The 26,728-nt window shown below is 42.4% G+C and overlaps 1 protein-coding gene across 2 annotated transcripts in view; it reads left to right on the top strand.

The window, feature by feature from the left end:
• Window positions 1-26,728, top strand: part of LOC109918600 (mucosa-associated lymphoid tissue lymphoma translocation protein 1-like) — a 42,699-nt gene that overhangs the window by 4,619 nt on the left and 11,352 nt on the right. The window contains exons 4-12 of one of the 2 annotated variants that reach the window (XM_020518534.2): window positions 913-1,070; window positions 2,521-2,665; window positions 10,822-11,012; window positions 13,321-13,417; window positions 14,327-14,374; window positions 18,635-18,688; window positions 20,044-20,247; window positions 24,041-24,218; window positions 25,543-25,617. In XM_020518534.2, coding sequence (XP_020374123.1) covers window positions 913-1,070; window positions 2,521-2,665; window positions 10,822-11,012; window positions 13,321-13,417; window positions 14,327-14,374; window positions 18,635-18,688; window positions 20,044-20,247; window positions 24,041-24,218; window positions 25,543-25,617 — 1,150 coding nt within the window. The remainder of the gene's footprint in view (window positions 1-912; window positions 1,071-2,520; window positions 2,666-10,821; window positions 11,013-13,320; window positions 13,418-14,326; window positions 14,375-18,634; window positions 18,689-20,043; window positions 20,248-24,040; window positions 24,219-25,542; window positions 25,618-26,728) is intronic. The other variant, XM_048614231.1, reaches the window with a different exon arrangement.

Genomic DNA, 26,728 nt, shown 5'->3' with positions numbered 1-26,728 from the left:
GCAAGTTTATTCCCTTGAAACTAGGAATTGAAACTTTTCTCATGGGCATACATTGCACCATGTGCGGTACAGTTAAAGTGAATCAGGACGGGACAGCCAGAACACAATGTGAGGTCAGTTCAGACGAAAGCCTTTAATCCTATTTGATTATATCTTTCCAGAGTACCCCTGTACAGCAGAGAACTATTTCTTAAATATCTTGAATTTTGGCCTCAGCAACCCTGTCTGATGACACATTCTAGCTGCTGAGTACTCCTTGGGTCACCTGTCTGCTCCTTGCCCTTTGTCTAGATAGTCACGGCTGTGTAGTTGTTATGTTACTGGCCTAATAATATAGAAGATTAGGCTCATAATCCATAATAAAGAGTTCATGTCCCACAGTGACAGTTTTGAGAGCTTGAATCAGATTTTTAAATATTTGGAAATAAAAGCTTGATGTCCGTAAGAGGGACTTTGAGATTGTTGCAGAACTGCTGCATTAAATAGGGAGGGAAACCTATCAGTCTAGACTATGTGTAATTCTAGACTGACATCAGAATGGTTGACTTGTAACAGATGTATGAACTGGTCAAGAAAGCAGCTGTGTTTTACCAAAACTGGTTTGAGAATGCAGTCCGCCACCACCCTCTCTGCAAATCATGATGGGATAGAAATTGAGACTTGGCAGTAAGCTGTCATCTCAAGAATGGAAACAATGTATACGCTTTGGTATAGATCTGCCAGGCAAAGATTGAGAAATGCTTGGAATGATCTGCCAGCCAGGAAAGGTGAGGCAGGATTTATGGGTTGATCCAAACTAAATTAGATGCTGCTGAATTGATTAAAAGAAGGTGCTTTAAGCAGAGCTCATTGAAGTAGGTGAGATTTGCTGAAAACAAGGACAGCTTCTTGATATCTCCAGTCTTGCTTTAGGTTTGCTGATGCCTGCCCTTTCTACAAGCCCGGATACTCTTCAAATCATCGTACAGCCCAAACAACGAAGTGCTATTGTTGGAGACAAGGTCTCTCTGTGCTGCCAAGCTATCGGGCCTCCAGGTCTTGTCTATCAGTGGTTTCGAGGAAAGCATGAGGTAAGAGTGATAACCTCAGCCATCTTTTATTCAATGTAGAAACTAACAGGCTAAATAAGTCTTTCATATTGCTGGAATATGCAAGCGGTACCTGATCCCTTGTGAAACAGAGGTATATCTCATTAAAACAAGATCTAGATTTTCATAAGTTCACCTGCAGATAATGTCTGACGAGATTATTATGAGACATTGACCTATATTCTACAAGCAATAGAAAGGTATTGGTTCAATGTGATATGGGTGAGGTAAAGTCCATGGTCATGTGGTTTACGTTTCAATCCCTCCATCAGGTTTCTGGCCTGCAATACCATTGAAATGGCTCTCTTCAAAGTGACAAATGGCACCCTTTGTGTGACTGGAATATAGGCTAAGCCCCTCCTTAACATGTGTTCAGCCATTAACACAACTGATCACACCATCCTTTTCCAATCATCCTCTACTCTCATCCAGCTGGGAATGTACTCACCAAATTCCATTCTTATTGAATTGAATCCAGGAAATCACCTGCATTGACTTCTGTTCCCACTGTCTTTCCTTGGCTCCTATCTCTCACGTACCTGCTGACGGCAATATTGTTCAAAGACATGGCCTTAATTTCCATATATGCATGGATGAGACCCGGTTCTACCTCTCCACCACCTCCATTGGCTTCTCCATTATCTCCAAATTGTCAGATTGCATATCCCACATTCAGTACTGGATAAGCAGAAATTGCCTCCGATTAAACATTGTGAAGACTGAAGCCATGTATTTGGCTCTTGCTGGCAACAATTTGCTAGCCAATGACTCCGTCCCTCTTCCTGGTGACTGTCTGAGTCAAAATCAGACTATTTGCATGTTTGCTGTTTCCAATATTAAGATGATCTTCCATTGGCACCAGTAGTCCTTCCAAGCTGTGTGGCTGCTCCTACTCGGAAGTTGATGGAAGGGCTTCTTTGATCTCAGAGGTTAGAACAGCAGAAAAGTAATCAGAAGGAACATTGATTGGCATCATCCAGAAGATCCTCATTTCAATTTCTGCATCTTTCAATCTCACTTTCTCCCTTCAAAGCCCTCCTTAAAAGTTAACTGTTTAATTAATTGGCCTTCTGCTCTTGTATCTCCTCATGTAGCTTGGTTTCATATTTTGTTTTGTGATGTGCAGTACACTAGGCTTTTTTTTTATACTTTAGATGCTAAATAAATGCAAACTTTTGTTTGTATATAGGCAGTGTTTGAGATAAAAGATATTGTGCACAAGCCGTGTGTGGGGCCTGGTGAGGATGCTTAAATGGGTGGGATAGAATCTGTGATGGGATGGATTACATCAAGGCAATGGAAGGAATAGGATCAATCAGTTGACGACTATTCTCATGTCTTTTCTTCTTGCACTCAGCTGCCATATTAATTGTTTGTCAAAGGGCTTGTCACAGAATTCAATATCACTCCAAACTTTATTTGTTTTGTCTAGGTCAAGGGCGGAAACTCCTCAGAGCTTCTCTTTAACTGTGTTAACCTTGATGATAATGACTGGTATGTCTGTAGGGTTCACTGTGGAACCCAGTATATATATTCCAAATGGGTCCAGCTCCGAGTGGCCAGCAGCCCAACATCAGGTAGGTTCAAAATTCTCTGGGGGTGGAGTTTCCGCAATGGGGAAATTACATGAATCTTTCTGTCTCAGAGGCAGCATGCCTGGATGTTGGAAGGAAGGTGATGACATCCTAGAATCCCTCTGCCCAAATCATGTTCTGATTAGGAAATCCCAAGGTCAACTTTCTTGTCCACTGCCCGTTGAGGTGCTGGAGTGATCTATTAATGACCACTTAAGGACTAGTTAAGTTCCCAATCCTGCTAGGGCTGCAGTTATCCCAGCTCCAGGTGAGACGATAAATAGTTGGCCCCCATGACTGGCAAACTAGTGCAGGCTGGCTGCTAATTGGTTGAAGGGCATTTCCTTCAACCTGCCCTAATTTGTGCACTGTTCGGGAGAGTGGACACAGGGCAGTGTGTGATCACTGACAGCCACCTTTTCCCTTGCTTCCAACTTCCCTGCCCCTCTCTCCACAATTCCCCAGCCCAGAAACACCATCCTCCTAAAAAAACTTTTTTCCTGACTTCTTGGTCTTCATGATGTTGGCTGACCTCCTGTTAACAGCCATGGCCTTCTCAAATGTGCTACCAAGTACAAGAGGTGCCAGCCTCTGTATGGCCAACACCACTCCTTCCCCGGGGACTTGATTTTGGAGAGAGACCCACAGTGGCTCTCAGAAGTGCCTCATTGGAGGAAGATACAGTGGGACTTTCTCTGAAAAGTCAGCTCAGGTGTCTCACTATCTTTTGAGCAAGCAAGCAAGCAACCAAGACACTTGATGAAAACAGAAGATTCCACCCAATGTGTCAAAAATATACTTGAAATTTCTCTGGCTAGGTTCCACTTCAAATTTACACTAAAATTCTTTTCCATAATCAAAAATTGAATCTTCCATCAAACAGGGCATCGGGCTGCATTAAAGAATGTCATTACACAGAAAGTCCTGATGCATTTAACTGTTGAAACTTGAAACAGCTGAAAATTGGTTTATCACCAAAAGTAAACATTTTAATAAGAGTTCCCAATTCTGTACCTGTGAGCAAGTTAATGTAAAATCAAATTAAATAAAAAATAAACTGAAACATTTACTAATTCCATTGACATGCGCATTAAGTTTTGTTGTACATTTATTATCATTTTACAGAAAAGACTTTCAAAATGTACTTGCCATGTCTGTGCATCAAGAAAGCAAACTCAATTTGAAGAGCCTTCCCAAACTAGCACAATTGTTGCAATCTCGCAATGTTGACCAGCCATGGCCAACTTTGTGCACACGGCCTATTTTGTTCAAAGTTGAATATTAAGCCTGTGTAAAAGATGGTAGAAAGCAAAAGTGTAACTGGTTTTAGGCATTAAGCCATGCTTGCTTAACATGCCCGTAATTTCCGTATTGATTGTCAGATTCCCTTCATGTTAAACTGGAATTCTGCACAAAACAGTGGAAATGTTGCGATTTCCCCCCACAATGATGTGCAAACAGGGAGAAAGTTTCTTTTGTTGGGTAAATGCTGTACCTGCTGCAGTACATGGAGGTTCCTAGCTTTGGTGCCTGCTCTTTGCTGATTTAGTTGATCTCAATTAAAGATCAATATCACTTTAAGGAGCTATGAAGTGACTACACACCAGTGATAGCTGCTCAATATTCTTAGCTCTACTGGTTCCTTCCTCTTTTCCATATCCTGTATTTTGATGCTGTCATTTTCCGTCAGAGTTGCTACCTGCTTCTTTAACCTTGAAACCCACTCCTTCCTGCACATGACTGCTTGATGTATGTTATAATTGAAGTTTGTTTCTAAGAGTTTCCAAAGGGAGATTTAAGATAGCTTGTCAGGGGTTAGGAACCTGAGTGGTCATTAAAATTAGAAGCAAGTAGCGCTGGTAATAGAGAGTAGAAAAGTGGCAAGTGAAATTAGAAAGCAGGCAAAATGAAGGCAATATTCAACAAAGCTTGAATGTGCAATAATGTCAAAAAGCTAAAAATGAGGGCACCCTGGCTGCATGCAGCATTCTTAGCAGGGTAGAGGATTTAAAGGCATGAATAATGGTAAATAAGTAGATACAGTTGCCATTATGAAAACATGGTTGCAGAGTGACCAAGACTGGGAACAGAATATTCAAGGATATTCAGTGTTTAGGAAAGACAGACAAAAAGTTAAAAGGAGATAGTGTTGGGCTGATAACAAAGGATGGGATCATCGTTGTAGTAAGGAAGGATATAGGTTTGGAAGAACAAAATGTGGAATCAGTTTGAATGGAGCTAACAAACAGCAGGGCAGCAAATATAGGTAGGATATGGTTGTAGACCACCAAACAATGTAGCATAGATAATATAGTAAGCATGGATAACTCCAGTCTGTATTTAGACTGGGTAAACCTAATAAGCAATAATACTATGGGGGATAAGTTTCTGCAGTGTATTAGGAATGATTTTCACAAAGTATGTTGAGGAACTGACTAGAGAACAGACTGTTTTAGATCTAATATTATGTAATAAGAAAAGGGTCAATTAATAATTTTGTGTTAAAAGAACCTTTCGGGATGAGTGACCTTAATTGATAGAATTTCACATTTATGTTTGTAAGTGAGGTAAATCAATCTGAAGCCAGTATGTTGGTTTCGAACATCGGATATGATGAGGATGTTAGAAGCAAATTGGCTGAGGTGGATTGGGAAAATATATTAAAAAGTATGCAATAGGCAATGTTTAATCTTTGCAGGGTAAACGATGGCCTAGTGGTATTATTACTAGGCTATTAATCCAGAAACCCAGCTAATGTTCTGGGTACGGGGGTTCGAATCCCACCACGGCAGATGGTGGAATTTGAAATCTATATTTTTTTAAAAATTCTTGAATTATGAATCTACTGATCACCATTAAAACATTGTTGGAAAAACCCATCAGGTTCATTAATGTCACTTCAGGGAAGGAAATCTGGCCTACCTGTCATTCCAGACCCACAGCAATGTGATTGACTCTCAGTTGCCCTCTGAAATGGCCTAAATAAAAACCAAAAGAACTGCGGATGCTGTAAATCAGGAACAAAAACAAAGTTGCTGGAAAAGCTCAGCAGGTCTGGCAGCATCTGTGGAGGAGAAAACAGAGTTAACGTTTCGCGACCGATGACCCTTCCTCCTGAAATGGCCTAGCAAACCACTCAGTTATACCAGTCGCTACAAAGTCTCGAAGAAATGAAACTGAACGGGTCACCTGACATCGAGCAAGGGACCAGGAACGACAACAGCAGAAACAACCCTGTTGTCCCTGCACAGTCCTCCTCACTAACATCTGGGGGCTGGTGCCAAAATTGGGAGAGCTGTTTCAGAGACTTGTTAAGCAACAGCCTGACATTGTCTGTAAGATATGATTCGGTGAGTATGACTTTGTCCCAGACACCCCCATCACTGTCCCTGGATATGTCCTGTCCCACAGGCAGGACAGACCCAGCAGAGGGGGCGGCACAATAGTACATAGTTGGTAGGGAGTTGCCCTGGAAGTCCTCAGCATTGACTCCAGACCCCATGAAGTCTCATGGCTTCAGGTTAAACATGGGCAAGGAAACCTGCAGCTGATTACCATATACCATCCTCCCTCAGCTGATGAATCAGTACTCCTCCATGTTAAACAACACTTGGAAGAAGCACTGAGGATGGCAAGGGCACAAAATGTATTCTGGGTGGGGGGGGGGGGGGGGGGGGGGGGGGGGGTGGTGGTGCGCGGTGGGGAGAGGCACGTCAATGTACACCACCACTAGTGGCTCAGCAGCAGTACTGCTGATGGAGCTGGTCAGGTCTTAAAGGACATAGCTGCTAGACTGGATCTGTGGCAAGTGGTGAGGGAACCAACAAGAGGGAAGAACATACTTGACCTTATCCTTACCAAACTGCCAGCTGCAGTTGCATCTGTCCATCACAGTATTGATAAGAGTGAGCATCACACAGTCCTTGTGGAAACAAAGTCCCACCTTCACATTGAGAATTACTTCCATCGTGTTGTGTGGCAGTATTACCATGCTAAGTGGACAGACTTTGCACAGACTGGGCATCCATGAGGTACCGTGGGCCATCAACAGCAGCAGAAATGTACTCCAGCACAATCTGTAACCTCATGGCCCAGCATATTCCCCACTCAATCATTACCATCAAGTCAGGGGATCAACAGTGCTATTAAGCAGCACCTGCTCAGCAGTAACCTGCTCAGTGACAGTTTAGATTCTGTCAGAGGCACTCAGCTCCTGCTCTCATTACAGCCTTGGTTCAAACAAGGACAAAAGAGTTGAATTCCAGAGGTGAGGTGAGAGTGACAGCCCTTGATATCAAGGCTGCATTTGCCCGAATGTGGCATCAAGAAACCTTAGCAAAACTGGAATCGATAGGTATCAGGGGCAAACTCTCTGGTGGTTGGAGTCATACCTGACACATAGTAGGAAGATGGCTGTGGTTGTTGGAGGTCAATCATCTCAGCTGCAGGACATCTCTGCAGGATTTCCTCAGGGTAGTGTCCTCAGCCCAACCATCTTCAGCTGTTTCGTCAATGACCTTCCCGCCACCATAAGGTCAGAAGTGGGAGCGTGCGCCGATGATTGCATAATGATCAGCACCATTCATGACTCCTCAGATACTGAAGCAGTCCGTGTTCAAATGCAGCAAGATCTGGACAATATCCAGGCTTGGGCAGATAAGTGGCAAGTGACATTCGCACCACAAAAATGCCAGGCTATGACCATCATCAATAAGAGACAATGTAACCACTGCCGCTTGACGTTCAATGGGGGTACCATTACTGAATCCCCCACTATCAACATCCTGGGAGTTATCATTGACCAGAAACTCAACTGGACACGTAAACACAGTGGCTACAAGAGCAAGCCAGAAGCTAGGAATACTGCAGCGAGTGACTCACCTCCTGACTCCTCAAAGCCTGTCCACCATCGACAAGGCACAAGTCAGGAGTGTGATGGAATACTCCCCACTTGCCTGGATGAGTGCAGCCCTAACAACACTCAAAAAGCTTGTCACCATTAACGACAAAGCAGCCCGCTTGATTGGCACTACATCCACTCCCTCCACCACCGACGCTCAGTAGCAGCAGTGTGTACTATCTACAAGATGCACTACAGAAATTCACCAAAGATCCTCAGACAGCACCTTCCAAATCCACAACCACTTCCATCTAGAAGGGCAAAGGCAGCAGACAAAAGGGAACACCACCACCTCCAAGTTACTCTCCAAGCCACTCACCATCCTGACTTTGGAATATATTGCTATTCCTTCATTATCACTGGGTCAAAATTCTGGAATTCCCTCTTTAATGGCATTGTTGTTCAACCCACAGCAGGTGGACTGCAGCGGTTCAAGCACGCAGCTCACCACCAGATTCTCAAGGGCAACTAGGGACAGGCAAGAAATGCTGGCCAGGCAGTGACACCCACATCCCACAAATGAATGGAGAAAAAATTATTACATTCTATAGTAACTACATATTGATTCAAGGCATCAAAACCCAAAAAAAAGTCAGTCAACTGTGACTAAGAAAGAAGGTTAAAGATTGTATAAGTTTAAAAGGAAAGGCCTATAAAGTTCCAAGAAATAGTAGTAAACCTAACAATAGGGAGGATTCCAGAGTATGGCCAAAGAGGATCAAGAAACTGATAATGTAACAGAGAATTGAATATGAATATAAGGCAGCAAAAATCATAAAAATGGACTACCTTCTATAGATACAAAATAAGGAAATGTATGGCTAAGACAAATGTGGGTCCATTACGGACAGAGTCAGGAGAATTTATAATGTAGTATGCGGAAATGGCAGAGGAGTTAAATGATTCCTTTGTGTCAGTCTTCACTGAGGAAGTTAAAAGAAATTTCCCAGAATTAGTGATCTCACTAGGGACAATGAGGAATTGAAGGAGATTAGTGTTAACAAGAAAGTCATATTGCAAAAATTAATGAGACTGAAGGTTGACACTCCCCACAAAATGATATTCTACTTCCCAGAATGCTGTAAGAGGTAGTCAAGATGATGATGGATGCATTGGTGACCATAGTCCAAAAATTCTCGTTTTTGGAGTGGATTCCTGCAGATTAGTATATCATAAATGTCAACTCACTTTTAAGAAGGGAGGGAGAGAGAGAAAACAAGGAGCTGCAAACCTATTCGCCTTACATCAGTAGTCAAGAATTTGTAGATCTGTAATAAAGAATGTAATAAATGAGAACTCGAGTACTAATAATATAGAATCCCTACAGTGTGGAAACAGGCCATTTGGCCCAACAAGTCCATACGGCCCTTCTGAAGACCATCCAACCCAGACCCATTCCCTTGCCTGACCCAAACATCTCTGGGCACTATGGGCAATTTAGCATGGTTAATCCACCTACCCTGCACATCTTCGGACTGTGGGAGGAAACCTGCACAGACATGGGGAGAATGTGCAAACTCCACATGGACAGTTGCCTGAGACTAGAACTGGGTCCCTGGTGCTGTGAGCCAGCAGTGCTAACCACTCTGCCATCCCTATTATTAGCCCCAATCAGCATGGATTTATGAATGGGAAATAACATTTGACAAACTTGGAGTTTTTCCAGGATGTGACTAACAGAATTGATGAATTGGAGTTGATGAACATAGTATTCTTGGATTTTAAAAAAGCTTTTGATAAAATCTCTCACAGGAAGTTGGTTAGCAAAGTTAAAATACGTGGGATAGGAAGTAATGTACCGGTATGGATTGGCTAACAGATAGAAAACAGGAATAAACAGGTCATTTTCACAATGGCAGGCTGTGACTAATAGAGTACTACAAAAGTTAGTATTTGGGACCCAGGCAATATATAAATATTTAATTTTTTAATATATATTATATATATATATAAAAATAGCATTTATTGCACTGGATTTGGGTGCAAAAGTAGCAAAGGCTTGCTTCAATTGCACAGAACCTTGATTAGACTGTACCTGAAGTACTCTGTGCAGTTTTGGTGCCCTTACCTTGGAAAAGATATTATTGCCATATATGGAGTACAATGAAAGTTCACCAGACTTCTTCTTGTCATGGTAGGACTGTCCAATGAAGTGAAATTGGGCAAACCGGGCCTGTATTCTCCAGAGTATAGAATAAATGAGGAGTGATCGCGTCGAAACATGAAAATACTTAAAAGGACAGGATACAATCAGATGTTTACTTTGGTTGGAAAGTGTAGACTGGGGATATTTTCAAAATAAGTGGGAAGCCAGTTTAAACCAAGGTGCAACCGTTTTTATTAACTTGGAAATTGTGAATTTTGGAATTCTTTATCAAAGAGGGCTGTGGAAGCGCTATCACTATGTTTAAAGTAGGGATTTATAGATTTCTTATTGCCAATGACATAAAAGGGTATGGGGATGGTGTAGCAAAAAGATATTGAAGTGGGTCATTGGCCATGATTGCATAAATTAACAGAGCAGGCTGAATAGCCTGCTGCAGCCTTTCTGTTCCTGTGCGTGTGTATGTCCACAATTGTCACTTTCTAAATCTTAGAAGACTTGTCTGTTCAAGCCAAATGAAATTATGAAGGTGTTAGATCAGTATTAATCACTGGTTCATCAATTGCAGATTTCACCTGTGTTCTTCTGAGTAGGTAGCAAGAACAATACAATTGCTGACTTGACTGCTCTTAGTTAGGTGCTACCATTGGCATGCAGCACCTGAACCTAAGGAAATCAGAGTGAACGAGAGTTATCACTAGTGAATGGAAGGTGCCTTTTAATGAGTTTTGGGTGAGGCTGGGTTCGGACTATCCTTCTAAATTGTATAAAATGCTTAGGATTAGGGAGATACTGGAAGAGAGATCCTACCCCACATGAAACCAGCAGTTCAGTCAACATTCACACCTTTCTCAATCAATGACCACAGGGCTCTGTCCAGTACAGCTCAGTTGATTGTGATCAGAAGCAGGCAGAGTGAACCTCACATCATGCATTGAGACCAATTCTGGCAGCTCCTGCTCCTCTCACAAACGTGGGAAAATCAACCAACCCAACACGGACCAGATATCCAGCCCAGAGTCTACACATGTGGCTAAGTAGCAAAGTGAGTGGTGCTTCTCTCTGCTAGCCCAGCAGCATTGCCTGACGTCCAGTTTAGGTGAGATTGAGTACAGCTAATCTGTCATCTCCCTTTACAATGGAATCTTTCTTTAGCTTTTCCTGCAGCAAGTGGAGTTTGCTTGTCTTTGAGCAGGGTGCACATTGTGGTGCAGCCCAGCTCATTGACCCTGAAGGAGGGTGATACCATGGTTCTTCCGTGTTATGCCGTTGGTGATCCTCCACCAAAGTACCAGTGGTTTCGGAACAACCGGATACTGCCTGAGGCAAATGAACCGTATCTGAAGGTTAGTGATCATTTTCTGGTGACTGGCTATGCTGTGAGTGCATGACTAAATGGAGGGTAGGTCTTTCTCAAGAGTTGCAGCAATAAATTCCTTTGCTGTCACATTGCCTGGACTGAGTAATTATTCAACACCTTCATTAATTGTTGAAACAACAACTCGTATTTGTGATGAACCTTTAATGGACTAAAAGATCACAAGGCACTCCACAGGAGTGTTGTCTAACAAGATGTAGCAGCAAGCCACACAGAGATATGAAGGCAGTCAGCCCAAAACTTGATCAAATGAATAGGTTTTAAGAAGTATCTTAAAGGTGAAAAGTAATGTGGAGCAGTTTTAGGAGGGAATTTTAGAGCCTAGGGAACTGAAGGCACTGCCATCAGTGGTAAAGTGATTAAAACCAGGGTTAGAGGATATGTTAGAGGATTGACAGGTTTTAGGTGGTTATAGAGGGCAACGTCAGGGACCAGCCTTAAAGCAAGGATTTTAAAATCAAGGTTGTTTATCCAAAACAGTTCAGAGAGGGCAAGAATGATGGCTGAACAGGATATAGTGTGAAATCTAAACAGAAAATCCTGGAGAAATTCAGCAGGTCTTGACAACATCTGTGGAGAGAGAAACAGGTAACATTTCAAATCCGACGTGACTCTTCAAGAAGAGTGAGCTTGGATGACTTCATATTGGAATAGTCAAATCCCAAGAAAATAAGGCAGAAATAAGAGTTTCAACAGTCATAGTGTACAGCTGGGTAGTGCTGGCCAACACTGATGCTGTGTTTTTGGATGATGTTGACAAGTAGAAACATGTAGATGAGAAGTAGGATGGGCCAAGAATAAATCTTGTGGGGACATCAGAGGTAATGATCTGGGAATGGGAATAAAGCCATTTCAGATTATTCTTTGGCTATAACTGGATAGACAGTCATAGACAGTTGAGTGCAGTCCCCTCCAGATGGACAACAGTATAGAGGTGATAGAGGACAGTATGGTCAACCATGTAAAATGCTGCAGACAAGTGAAGAACGATGAAGGATATGATTGTTAGAGCTGTATCGTGTGAGACTTTGATAAGACTAGAACAATAGGGCAGAAACCTCAGAAGAAGAAATCAAACAGTAAGATGGGAACAGATTTAGAAAGTAACAACACGTTTAGGAACATTTGACCAGAAAGAAATTGTAGATAGGATGGTAGTTCACAAAGGCAGCAGAGTCGGTTTTATTGTTTGACTACATATGTACCAATATGTTGCCAGCACTAATTATGCTAACATATTGGTAAACAAGAAACGTCCATTAGATCCAAATACCTTATTGCCTTAATCCAACTTCTCACCAGATTCCCTTCTACCTAACTACTCATCTTTTCACAAGGTTCCTCCAACCCACCTTCTCACCAGATCGCTCAATCTCTCCTTTCTCTTCCTTCAGAAATATATCAAATTGTATTGTACCCCTCCATCAATATCCTCATCAATATATTCCATAGTAATGTATTTCACAGCCTGATTCTTTTTTGAGTGAAGAATTCACTGAATTCCCTTTGTAACTTAACTCTACTTGGTCCATGTGTTAGAATGGTATTACACAGTAATCTTCTTTGTGCCACCCTGTCAGATGCCTTCTGGAAATCCAAGTAAAGTACATCAATCAGTTTCCCTTTAACCACAGCACAATGTTAGTTCTTCAAAGAATTTCAATTGGTTAAGCAAGATTTCTCTTTTTCGAAACCATGTTGACTGTACTCAATTACTTTGGGATTTCCCAATTGCCCATCGATTCTAACACCTACCCTTGACAGATGTCAACCTATTTGGTCTATAGTTTCCTGTTTTCTTCCTCCCTTCTTTCTAGAATAGAAACGTTTTATTTGGTGTCGGTAGACTCACAGTGGCGTTAGGGAGGGAATTCCAGGATTTTGGCACAGCAACACTGAAAGGAAAGGCAATATATTTCCACGTCAGGATGGTGAATGACATGAAGGGAGACTGTGATGAGATCGACCAACTTGACTGCAGGATCGAAGACTTGAGGCCCCTGGGCAAGTTGTAACTTCTTGTTGGAGATCTATATGTCTTGGGCCTCAGTACTGTAAGCTGCTCTGTATGACTAGCTCCATATTAAAGATCAATGAGTAGACACAGGCCATCCACTTTACATGGGAAGGAGTCAGGGGTAAACTTTCTGATTAATTGAACTGGTTCTCTGCCATTACATTGGACTGACTGCCTGAAAGAATATGACCAATGGTGGCATCAATAATTAAACAGGCAAAGGTGTACTGTACTTACTTCTTATTAACTTCAAACCTAGATTAATGGAGTTACAACTGCTGACCGTGGGGATTATTGCTGTCACGTGTTCAATCTTCATCACGAGGTCTGGAGCAAGGTTGTTTCTGTGGAGATCGGTATGTTCAACACAATTACAATAAATCACGGCATATAATTTGACCTGTTGTATAAGGTGACCCCTTTTTCCAGCCCCAAAAATAATATTTTGCCGATACTCAGAATATTATTCAACCCTCCTTTTCAGCCACAACATACTATACTCACTTTAGTAGATGTCTTCCATCTTTTAAAACACAATGCATATTTCACATGGAATTGGGCTCAGGGGTCAAGCAGATGATAGCGGTTGTATTGTGAAGATGCACAGGTGTTTAAGACATGCCCACTCTTTGCATTGGACACAATTGACATTTTAAAATGGTGACCACATATACGCATGCCTGCACTTCAGTTTCATACTTGGTACATGACTAATGTCTTAAAAGCCACATTTACTGCACTAGTTACCCTGAGAAGTGGCAATTGACAGCTCAGCTCCATTGGCTGGATGGCTGGTATGCAATGCAGTGTGTTGCCAACAGCATAAGTTCAGTTCCCAGACTGGCTGAGGTCACCATGAAGGTGCTATCTGCTTGATTTTGCCTTTGTCTGAGGCATGGTGAGCCTCAGGTTAAACCATCACCAGTTGTATCTGTCTAATGAGAGAGAAGCCAATGATCCCCTTCAACAATGGCAAGTTTACCTTTAGTCACATCCTGAGTACTGATTATATTTTTAAAAAAAAAAGCACAGTCTAACAATTGATGCTGCACTTGTTGGGGACATAATAACATTTTAATGTTGGTTGGAAAGAATCAAATCTCTTTCAATATCAACTTAATGCCTGAATGAAATTTGTGACCTTCATGTTGAGATCCTTTGCAGTTACTGTTTTTATTTTCACCACTGTCACGTCAGTTTATTTGAGGCTATTATCTTATTTTAACATAACCTTCATTGTCACAAATTCTTCTTTATCCTTTAAGGACCCAATACATCCTTCAATGGGGCATTTTTCGTGAGCACTGATGAAGGTAATGGCTTTACTCACCGAACATTTTGTTCCCAATTTCATATCACGTGTTGATCATCTGAAACCGCCATGCTCACTGACCCTACAGTATCTCCCAGAATCGCAGGGTCTCTGAATTAAATGTTTTACCTTTGTGTATAAATTCCTTCATAGCCTCATACCTCCCAGAATCACAAAGTTATTTCATTGCAGAGGGAGGCTGTTTGGCCCATTGTGTCTGCATCAGCTCTCCAAATGAACTCTGCAATTAGTGCCATTTTCCTGCCTTCTCCCCATTAGCCTGTCAGATCTCCTGTCAACCCTCTCTTCTTCAAGAAAAATTGTCTTAACTTCTCCATTCTATCCTCGTAAGTGTAGTTCCTTATACCTGGAACCAATCTTGTAAACCTATTCTGATACTTCCTAGAGTGTAGAGGTCAGAACTGGGCACAGTACTCCAGTTGAAATCTAACAAGTGTCTTACACAATATCAACATAACCTCCTTACTCTTTTACTCTTAAGTACCTAATAAATATAAAAAAGGGGAGGCAATGGCCTAGTCGTATTATTACTGGACTGTTAATCTAGAGACCCAGATAACATTCTGGGAACCCAGGTTTGAATCCCACCATGTCAGGTGGTAGAATTGGAATTCAATAAATATCTGGAATTAAGAATCTAATGATGACTGTGAATCTGTTGTCGATTGTTGGAAAAACCCATCTGGTTCACTAATATCCTTTGGGGAAGGAAACTGCCATCCTTACCTGGTCTGGCCTACGTGTGACTCCAGACCCACAACAATGTGGTTGACTCTTAACTACCCTCTGGCCAATTAGGGATGGGCAATAAATGCTGCCTAGCCAGCTGTGCCCTCAGCCCATGAATAGAGTCATAGTCATACAGCATGGAAACAGACACTTCGGTCCAACTAGTCCATGTTGATCATGTTCCCAAACCAAACTAGTCCCACCTGCCTGCTCCTGGTACATATCCCTCCAAAGCTTTCCTATTCGTGTACTTCTCTGAATGTCTTTTAAATGTTATAACTGTACCTGCACTCACTACTTTCTCTGGCAGTTCATTCCACATAAGAGCCACTCTCTGTGTAAAAAATAGTTGTCCTTTGTGTCCTTTTTAAATCTTTTTCCTCTCACCTTAAAAATGTGCCGCCTAGTTAAGAATTCTCCCACTCTAGGGAAAAGATCCTTGCTATTCACCTTATCTACGCCCCTCATTATTTTATAAACCTCCGATAAGGTCAACCCTCAACGTCCTACTCTCCATGTCCCAGCCTATCCAATCTGTTTGTATAACTTAAAACTTCCATTCCCAGCAACATCCTGGTAAATCGTTTCTGAACTCTGTTGTTGAAGCTCTATAAGGCTCTGGTCAGGCCACATTTGGAGTATTGTGCGCAGTTTTGGGTCCCATATCTCAGGACAGATGTACTGGCCCTGGAGCGGGTTCACTAGAATGGACCCAGGAATGAAAAGATTAACATATGAGGAACGTTGAGGATGCTGGGTCTATACTCAATGGAGTTTAGAAGGATGAGGGGACATCTAATTGAAACTTACAAATACTGAATGGCCCAGACGGAGTGGATGTTGGGACGATGTTTCCATTGGTAGGACAGAATAGGACCTGAGGGCACAGCCTTAGAGTAAAGGGAAGACCTGTTAGAACGGAGATAAAGAGGAACTTCTTCAGCCAGAGAGTGGTGAATCTATGGAATTCATTACCACAGAGGGCTGTGGAGGCCAGGTCATTGAGTATATTTAAGACGGAGATAGATAGGTTCTTGATTGTCAAGGGGATCAAGGGTTACAGGGAGAAATCGGGGAGAATGGTGTTGAGAAACTTATCAGACATAATTGAATGGCGGAGCAGACTCGATGGACTGGATGACCTAATTTCTGCTCCTCGGTCTTATATAAGTTGCTGTTTAATTGTCTCAGATTTCTACACTCATCCACAAAATGTTCAAATTAGCGTGCTATTAGATGTGTAGACTCACCCCCATTCTACCATAGTTTTGCAGCTGGTAGCAATACAGTGTGTTTCTGATAGCACAGTAACAGTTTGAAACTGTCAACATCTTTGCACAAAATAGAATACATGCAAAACATAACTTATTCAGTACAAGGGGTGATTGTTCACCCTTTCTCATTGCCACTGTTTTTGTAGAGGTAGAGGTTTTATCATGTGTGTTGTTTGTATTTGCCCTAATTTCTTTCCTATTTTATTTTTCTGATCACCTTCCTTGGACCAAAAGAATAAATGAGGCCCTTCATCAATAATTTTACAATGTTGCTTTTATCTAACTTCCCATAACAACACAACCGCTCTTGTGAAGTAGTTTACAATGCAGTTACAAACCTGCTGTGTGGAACATCACATCAGAATATCCTATAATCTATCATACCTCCATTGTTCTCCTGAAGACTGCTGATTTTGTGGTATCAACTTTGTTAAGCTGTTATTATAGAAAAAAATTATCTCTATGCTCTTTCTACAAAAATGAGTCACCTTGCATTTCTCCACATTAAATTTCATCAGTTACCTGTTCACCCAATATCCCTACTTCATAATGTGCTTTTGAAGTTAAGTGTTATCTTTCTCATAGACTGCAGTGCTTCTAAGTTTTGCGCCCTCTGAAAATTTTGAAATTAAGTTCTGTAAACACAGGTCAATATTATTAATATGAATCAGGAAGAGCAAGGGTCCCCCATGCTGAACCTAGGGATCTCTTTTAAAAGCCTTCCCCTGGCGAAAAAAATCCATTAACATTATCCTGTTTCCAGTCACTCAGCTAATTTATATCCATGCTGCTACTGTCAACTGTACTCAATGGTCTGTTGAGTATTGAATGCTTTTGGATGTCCACATACACCACGTCAACAGTATTGCCCTCAACAGCCTTCCCTGCTACCTCTTCATAAAACTCCAGCAAGTTAGTTTTCTCCTAACTTTCCACTAAGAAATGCATGCTGACTTTAATGAATCTATATCTATTGACATAACTATTTCCCTTAACCTGCTGAGAACTCTACATTTCTCTAACTCTTGTACATCTAATACTCTTTTGCCCAACCATTGGCAGAAATGCCTTCAGATATTCGAGCTCTGGAATACTTTACAAATTTTCACCTCTCACCTTTCTATTTGAAAGTAAGAATTTTGACCAAGCCTTTAGTCACCAATCCTAACATCTTTCTTTGCCCTTTTGGTATGTTTTTGTCTGAATACCTTCCTGTGTGATACCTGAGTGATATTGTTGTTGGGTTTTTATATACTGGGTGTCATTTTGGTATTGGAGTTTTGCTGGAACTAATAGGACAGCACGGTGGCTCAGTGGTTAGCACTGCTGCCTCACAGCACCAGGGACCCGGGTTCAATTCCACCCTCAGGCAACTGTCTGTGTGGAGTTTGCACATTCTCCCCGTGCCTGCATGGGTTTCTGGTGCTCTGGCTTCCTCCCACAGTCCAGAGATGTGCAGCTTAGCTGGATTGACCATGCTAAGTTGCCCACAATGTCCAGGATGTGTAGGTTAGATGGATTAGCTATGGGAAATGCAGGGTTATAGGGATAGGGTAGAGGGGTGAGTCTGGATGGGATGCAGTTCAGAGGGACAGTGTGGACTCATTTGGCCAAATGGCCTGCTTACACATACATTGTAGGGATTCTATGGGAATCAACATAAGGCAAACTGTAAATCATCCACTCACACTATTAAGCAGATGAATAACTGAGACAGCTTACCTTTGTCTGAAAACATACAGAGCAACCTGTGTAACGGAACAGGGCAGGGAGGAGATGGAATGGGCCAGACAGAGATAACGTGGGTACTGGAGTTGGTCTAGGTTAAACGGAAATGAAACAGGACAAAGATATAAGGTTGGGACTGGGCTGGAACAAGAAGTTGGAGGTAGCATGTAATTGAACAGAGTGGGAATCAGACAAGGTGGGAAAAACTGTTGTTTTAAGTTTTGCTGTGAAGAAATCAGTTTGAAAATCTCAATAATGAAAGTTACTGCAATAAAAGCAGGAAGTATAGGCTCAGAATTTATGTCAAATCTTAACATTTCCTGCATAGCCTCCTCCAAACCAAAGCACACTCTTAAAATAATCTTGGTCAGTGAAGGTCCGAATGTCAGTCAGTGAGGTTCCAGACATCGGTCTGATTCCGGATGGTCTGATCCCTGGTCAGTGATGACCAATTTACTTGCACTGTTTACAATGAAAGATTGGTTAATTTTGTGTTAATTTCCTCACAGATTCCAGCCCAGGAACACAGCTGAAAGCTCTCCATTGGCCTATCGAGTTCTATGGTAAACTTGTACAGTTTTCAAATCAGAGTCATATCTTATTGACGTAAAATTCCTGTTCACTAATTATTGGGTAAACCTGGATGGTGGGATTCAACAGAATATTTGACTTTGGCAACACTGACCCTGATCCTGCCACACAAGTGGCTATAGGTCAGTGGGTCCCTGGATAGTGGTTCAATTCCTACCACCAGGACTGTTCCTGGGGAGTGGCTGCAATCAGAAGTCGTAGAGATCTACAGCACAGAAAAGGCCCTTTGGCCCAAAGAGTCAGTGCTAGTCAAAAGTAAGCACTTTCCAGGTCCAGTCCCATTTTCCAGCACTCAACCCATTGCCTTCTATACTTTGGCAGCACTAGTGCAATATTTCTTTGGAAGTGGTTACACAGGGAACAGCCTCAGGCTTAGATGGATGAAGATATGGGATAACACAGGATAAACCAACCCCCATATAAATACAAGAGCTGATTTTTTAAAGAAAGACTTGCATTTATATAGTCCCTTTTACAACCTGGAATGAACTGAAGCACCTTAGAGTCAATGAGGTACACTTCTCTAATCACTGTTGTTTTGTTGGAGACATGGCAGCCAATTGGCTCACAGCAAGATTCTACAACCTGCAATGCGATAATCAAATCATATTATTTTTCATGATGTTGATTGTGAAATCAGTATTTGGCCAGGACACGAGTGTGAACTGGCTTGCTGTTCTACAGAAAAGCACTATGATGTCCGGACAGTGAGCTGGGCTTCTGTTTATCATCTAGCTTGGAAGCCAGTACTCCCTCAGTATTGGCTGAGAATTTTTGCACCTAAATCTCTGTAGGAGAACTACATGAATTTGTTCTTTTATGTTCATTAGCAATTACTGATATCGAACAGCAAACTCTCAAGTACTTAAATATAACAATCTTGACCTGAGTGCCCTGGCAGACTTGTCATAAATTAGACACTGGCTTTTTGCCTTTGAGGACCTTGGTTCAATTTAAATGGATAACAGCAGGGAATCTTCCTGCACAAAGTACATTTGGCAGGTATCAACTCAAATTTTGTTTGCCTGGATGTGTTCATTGGAAACTAGCCCCAATTTGCATAGGGTAGCTGAGAAGTGAGAAGCGTTATAAAGGTGCCATGCCTGAGCTCTGGGCTGAGAAACATTGTGGGAAGAGGAGTGAAAAGGAGCTTCACTCTCAACTTTGGCCCACGCTGTCTATGTGGCATCTGATCTGAACATGTTCGATGCTGACACTGAAAGCCTAAAGTGTTATACTGCTGATTCTGATTAGCCTGATTTCAGACAGAACAGAGCGGACTTGCAATGCTGGTCTGAAATGCTCACTGACTCCTTGTTTCTTTCAGCAACAGACAAGGTAGCTCTGCTGATGGGGAACATGAATTATTTACACCACAAGCAGCTGAAGGCTCCAATGGTGGATGTGCATGAGCTTACAAACCTCCTTCGCCAGCTCGACTTCAAGGTTGTGTCCCTCCTCGACCTCACCAGACTTGAGATGCACAGAGCTGTCAATGAGTTCTTACTGCTTCTTGACAAGGGAGTTTATGGTACCTACAAATTAATGTTTCCGAACCAGATTCAAACAGGTTTCCTCTCCACAATATTTTAACTGCAAATTCTTTCCCCTGAAATTAGGCAAAGTTGCACGGACCCTGAAGCATTCCATTTCGTTGACACGGTGGCTCAGTGGTTAGCACTGCTGCCTCACAGCACCAGGGACCTGGGTTCAATTCCACCCTTGGATGACTGACTGTGTGGAGTTTGCGCATTCTCCCTGTGTCTGCGTGGGTTTCCTCTGGGTGCTCCGTTTTTTCTCCCACAGTCCAAAGACAGGCAAGTTAGGTGGATTGGCCATGCTAAGTTGCCCTTTAGTGCCCAACGTTGTGTAGGCTAGGTGGGTTAACCTTGGTAAATGCAGGGCTACAGGGATGGGGGAGTGGGGTTGGGTGCATCCAGGTGGGATGGTCTTCAGCAGATCGGTGCAGACTTGATGGGCCAACTGGCCTCTATCTGCCCTGTGGGAATTCTGTGATTCTAGCTTTTCATTCTTGGAGTGTAGCCGGACTACTGACCATGCAGGTATTGCAACCAGACTGATTCCTGTTCTCAACCCTTAGTCACGCCTTTGCTTCTGAAAAGTAATTGTTGCAAATTGATCAAGAGGTGTAAATTTGACCTGATCCTACACTTGTTAGCTGAGTGCTGAAGTACCATTTATTAGAACTTGATGAGCTAGTTTCAAATATTCTGAGGTTTGATTCTCAGAGCCAGGTGTGAAGAAACAGGCTGTCTCATTTGGTAGTGACTTTTGTTCTAGGAGCTCCTGGGTGAGGTTCCCTGATTTATTACGGTTCCAGACCAAATCCAGATGGGGAGAGATGAACTGCTCCCCTTCTTTATTCCCCCATCCCCTAATTGGTCACAATGACTTTAATTTAAAAATGTGTTGTAGATGCCTCTCTCCCCCAGACCCAAATGAATTTATGTTTTAAGAGGCGCCAGTTTAACCAGGCTTTCTTGTGTTAATGAAAAAGTGAGATTATTAATTAATGAACGTGAAGTGAAATAGTAATGCGACACACATAGATTAGAAGTGGAAGGTGAGCCCAAAAAAGATAAAAGATTTTTGAAAATGCAAATGAGTCCTCAGGTTTGTGTAGATTAGACCATGGGATGTTGGGCCGTTGTTACATTGGGTCGCACTGATGATAGGTGGTGAGTAGTTGATTTTGAGATGCTTGGCTTTGGAAGTCAGTTGAACAGCTTTGCCCCTTTTTCTTTGGACTGCAGTTTCACTTGCTTACTGGCTTCTAGCAAAGAGAAAGACTCATATTTATTTTTACCAATAGCACAGGGATGACCAGGAGTTTTCTCTGCTACGACCCTCAGTACATACTTTTGTCCACAAGCGCGTGCAGACCAGGGTTGAAACTGGCTTTTAATTGTGTTCTTGCGCATTCTTTAAAGAGAAGAACACAAAGATGCCTCATGCCTGGACTGCTTCCTTTTCTCCCATTGTGTTCACAATCTGAGAAAACTCACAGGAGATTTCAGTTCAGTTTGCAGGGCATTTCTCCCTTTGAAGTCTTTCGCTTTGTAACTTCCTTCACATCTGTCAGACATTACTCAGAATATATATTCTCAGTCATTTTTAGCTGTACATCCTCTTTTTAAAAACATATGTTATAACGAAAGGTTCTTTATGTCTGTAGGTGATCCTGGGTTTATGGCATGACAGCCTTTTCCACTCTAGTTGCTGTAGGTCCTGAGATGAGTAAACAGTCCAATGACTTATTCACATACCCTGCCATGGGTAGGGTAGAGTGCTGTTTTGTCACCGCAGGCTTTTCACACACTCCCACTGCTGTTGGTGCTAGCATTTCACCTGGCCTGTTGGAAATATTCAAATGCACACCATTTCATGGATACTTATGCGGTTGGGTGGTCTTGGGCAAGGGATTGCCCTGGGTCAGTGGAGAGGTTACTTTGTCTCACTGGGGGACTTTGTGAAAGTCTTACCTCTGCCCTCCTTGTAACTGCTTGGTGTAACGGAGATCGGAGTGGAGAGCTTGTTTTAGAAGTTTCGTGTCAGGCATGTGGACAGTACAGCCCATTGAGTTCACTGATAGACTATAACCAGGATTTTAGTGCTGTGAATGTTGGCCTGAGAGAGGGCACTGATATTGATGTGCCCATCGCTGTTATTGAATATGCAGAGGCATTGCTGGTGGTTTTACTCTAGATATTTGATGTACATTTTTGACACAAGCTGGATGGCTGAAAACATTGTTGCTTCATAGACCATGAGCTTGGTGTTGGGTTTAAGATCCAAGTGTTACAAAGTTGTGTAGAGTACTTGTGAATTGGAAGGCAGGAAGCTAGAATTTGTTTGTAAAAATGATAAAGTGGGGCAGGGGCAAAGAGTGCGTGGTTCCTTTAAGAGCTAAAGTGCTTTTCTAAGCTTGGAGACTTACACAGAAAATGTGTCTGTAAGCCCCCGAATAGGTACAGCCAGTTCTGAAATTGAAGCATGTGTCAATTGGCTGTGTGATTGGAAACCTTAGCTTGTTTTGACGTTTTGGCAACTAGCTAAAATCAGGCAATTAATTTAAACAAAGCACTCAGAGATTGAAAGCCAATTGAATTTAAATCTGATGGTTTTGATAACCTTGGACAAATGCTATTGTAAGAAAATTGATATGTCATCCAAGGTATATAAGAAGAGTGTTTTTGAAAATTGGGGGAGAGCAAACCACCATCTTGAGGAATAAGCACTCACAGAAATCTTTAAGGTCTCTGAGAAAGCACCGTCTATCCATAAAAGGTACCACAGCACTTCTAGCTAAAAGTCGTCACAGAAGAATTCACAGAGAAAGCATCCCTGACAGAAGGATCAGTGGAAGAAAGGCATTTATAACAGGAAAGACAGTGGAGAAGGCAGAACATTCTGGAAGACACATCCTGTATGGACTTTGAGACTCTAAGTTTTAATTTAGTTTTCATATTACTTAGATTTATATAAGTGGGACTTGTCTTTATTAGAACAGCATTTCAGTAGAATTTTGTTCAGTTAGGAAATAGTTAGTAGTTGGTGGGGAATTGTTCAGTGTGTTAGTGGTTCTGTTAATTTGTTCACTGTCACGGTTAAAATAAATAAATTGTTACTTGTTGCTTATAGGATGATTGAGAGGATTTCATTTCATTTAACCTCTTCTTTATAACAGACTGGGAGGTGAAAAGCAGGTTATACCATTTTTACCATTTCCTTTAGCAGATTATGAGGTGAGGTGAGCTTCTCTGGGTGTTTTGGTTTTAATTATTAGAAGGGGACCACTATTCCCACCCTAACACTAGGCATCAAACACTATTCCTCAGACAGCAGTGCTGGCAAACTGACAGGGAGTCTAACTTAGTGCATCTTAGTGAAGGTTCTTGTGACGCAAGATGTCTGTGCTATTGGCAAAGGGATAGGATGTGATGGAGGGACTTTATGTTACTCCAAGAGTGTTGGGAGGTGGTGGGAGGGGAATTGGTGTTTCACAGGGGTCTATGTAGTGAGGGATTCGTTGGGTGTGACGCAGGGTTTGTATCATTTAGGGAGTTTTGGTCTGCCTTTTGTTGGGGGAATTTTGTGTGTGCCACAAGAGGTCTGTTCTATTGGAGAGGTTAGTTGAGTGGGTGGGTGGAGGTAATTGGGTGTGTGCTTTGTTGCTAGGGAAAGGTGAGGAGCTGGAGGATGTTGAGTATGATACAAGGTGTCCTTGTTGAGGGGATGTTGGCTATGAGCACAGGCGCTGTCTATACTTATGGAAAGAAGTTAACTTTATGTTTTCTCCTTAGGTTTGCTTTATTATGCCGGCCATGGATATGAAAACTATGGGAACAGCTTCATGGTTCCAGTTGATGCTCCAGGTTCCTACACATCCGAACACTGCCTGTGTGTCCAGAGCATTCTGCAGCTGATGCAGAAGAAGCAAACTGGGCTAAATGTCTTCCTCCTTGACATGTGTCGCAAAAGGTGCAAGAAAGGAGAATTTGATTCTTAGATTCCCTCTGCTAAATTTCTCTGTGTTCAGCAGCGTTGGGGAACGGTGTGGTCACCCAGGGCAAGTAGAGCATGGGATAGATGCTGAATAGACCCTGCCCCATGAAACACGTCCCAGGCAGATGTGGTGCAGATTTGGTCAGTGCTTCCCAAACTTTTCCCCAGTGCGTTGCCACGTTATTACCTCAGACTTCTTGAGATTCTGGAGTGAACATGTTGGGGATGTTATGAGTATTGTTGAGTAGGCGGTTTGTGGGAAGTAAGGAGGGCTGCTGAACACTCCCCATTTCATAGGCTTTTTCACAGCAACATTTGGGTCTCAGAGAACTCAAAAACACAATCATTTGCAGGAGCCTCCTGGTTCTCACATAGCTCATCCTGTGGCCTTCCAAGCACAGTTGTTGCTAATGCCCGCTAGGAATTGCATGGGGAATATGTCTGAAGTGTAAAGGCTTTATATCCCCTATCACAGATATCACTTTGATCAGCATAAACCTCAAAGAAAGATAAACCCACTTTGGGCATACGACTATTGGAAATAAAATCAGAAAATGCTAGAAATGCTCACCCAATAAAACAACATCTTCAGCAAGAGCAAGTTAACTTTTCAGGCTGATGATCTTTTATCAGAACTAGAAGATGTGAGAAAGGAGCAGCTTTTAATCAGACAGAGTGCCAGGAGAAAGATGTTTCTGGGGAGGTGAGGTGTGTGGAAGGCAGAGGTAGGGGAGCAGTGAATGAAAAGAACAAAGACACAAAGACTCTATAGGCTGGCACTTTTTTCATTGGAGTGTAGGAGGTTGAGAGTTAATCTTATAGATGTTTATAAAATCATGAGGGGCATAGATACAGTTAATGGTACGTGTCTTTTCCCCGGGATGGGGGATTTCAAGACTTGGGGCATAATTTTTAAGGTGAGAGGAGAGAGATTTAAAAAAGACATTAGGGGGAAATTTTTCACATAGATGGTGGTTCGTATGTGGAATGAACTTCATCAGGAACTGGTGGATGTGAGTACACTTTCAATTACAGTGTTTAAACGACACTTGGGATAAGTACATGAATAGGAAAAGTTTGGAGGGATAAGGGCCAGGAGCAGATAGGTGGGACTAGTTTAATTTGGGATTATGTTCTGCATGGACTGGTTGGACCAAAGGGTCTGTTTCCGAGCTGTATGACTCTGAGAGGTCAGAAGACAAGAATAATTAAATTACAAAATGGATTATGGTGCGATGCAAAATTGAGCTTATAATAAAGGTCTGTGAATAACAACTTTTTTATAACTTTTCCTTCTCAGGAACATGCATGACGAAATCATTCCACAAATGGAAGCCTTGCGAGTCACTGCAAATATTGTCTATGGTTATGCCACGTAAGCAATGCACTAATTCTTTGTCCTCTTCAATTTTATAATTGTGTACAGTGCTACTTCTTAGACATATATCAGTATCAGTCTGTAATATCAGGCATGTAATAGGGCCTTTCACAAACTCAGGACATTCATAACTGCTTTATAAGCAATTAATATTTTTTTGAAGTGTAGTCACTGAAAAGTGTAAGATGTGCAGTTCTCATTGTGTACATAACAAAACCAAAAGAACTGCAGATGCTGTAAATCAGGAACAAAAACAGAAGTTGCTGGGAAAGTTTAGCAGGTCTGGCAGCATATGTAAGAAAAAATCAGAGTTAGCGTTTCCAGTTCTGAAGAAGGGTCACCGGACCCGAAACGTTAACTCTGATTTTTTCTTCACAGATGCTGCCAGACCTGCTGAGCTTTTCTAGCAACTTCTGTTTTTGTAACAAAATATCAAATCTGTTTCATTGATGTCATGTCTGTAGCTCTGTTTCAGATACCAGTGCAGCTGGTGGTCCTATCACTGATGCCACTGCAGGTGGTGGTCCTATCACTGATGCCACTGCAGGTGGTGGTCCTATCACTGATGCCAGTGCAGGTGGTGGTCCTAATACTGATACCAGTGCAGGTGGTGGTCCTATCACTGATGCCAGTGCAGGTGGTGGTCCTATCACTGATGCCAGTGCAGCTGGTGGTCCTATCACTGATGCCAGTGCAGCTGGTGGTCCCATTTTGACTCCAGTGCAGGTTGTGATCCTATCCGAGATCCAGTGAAGGTGGTGGTCCTATCTCAGATACGAGTGCATGTGGTGTCCTATCTCGGACACCTGTGCAGTTGGTAATCCTAGCCCAGGCACCAGTCCAGGTGGTGGCCCTATTTTGACACCTGTGCAGCTGGGTGGTCTTATCTCCAACAGCAGTGCATGAGGTGGTCCTCTCTCCGACACCAGAGCATGTGGTGGTCCTATCCCAGATGCCAGGGCAGCTGGTAGTCCTGTCTCTGACACCAGCGCACGTGATAGTTCAATCTCGGACACCAGGGCAGCTGGTGGTCCTGCCTCAGACACCAGAGTATGAGTCCATCTATCTCAGACACCGGTGCGGGTGGTGGTTCTATCTCAGACACCGG

Source organism: Rhincodon typus, chromosome 29 (assembly GCF_021869965.1).
Source record: "Rhincodon typus isolate 14 chromosome 29, sRhiTyp1.1, whole genome shotgun sequence".
In the NCBI taxonomy this organism is placed as follows: Eukaryota; Metazoa; Chordata; class Chondrichthyes; order Orectolobiformes; family Rhincodontidae; genus Rhincodon; species Rhincodon typus.
The sequence above is the reverse complement of the archived record's forward strand: the minus strand, read 5'-3'. Positions and strand labels throughout refer to the sequence as shown.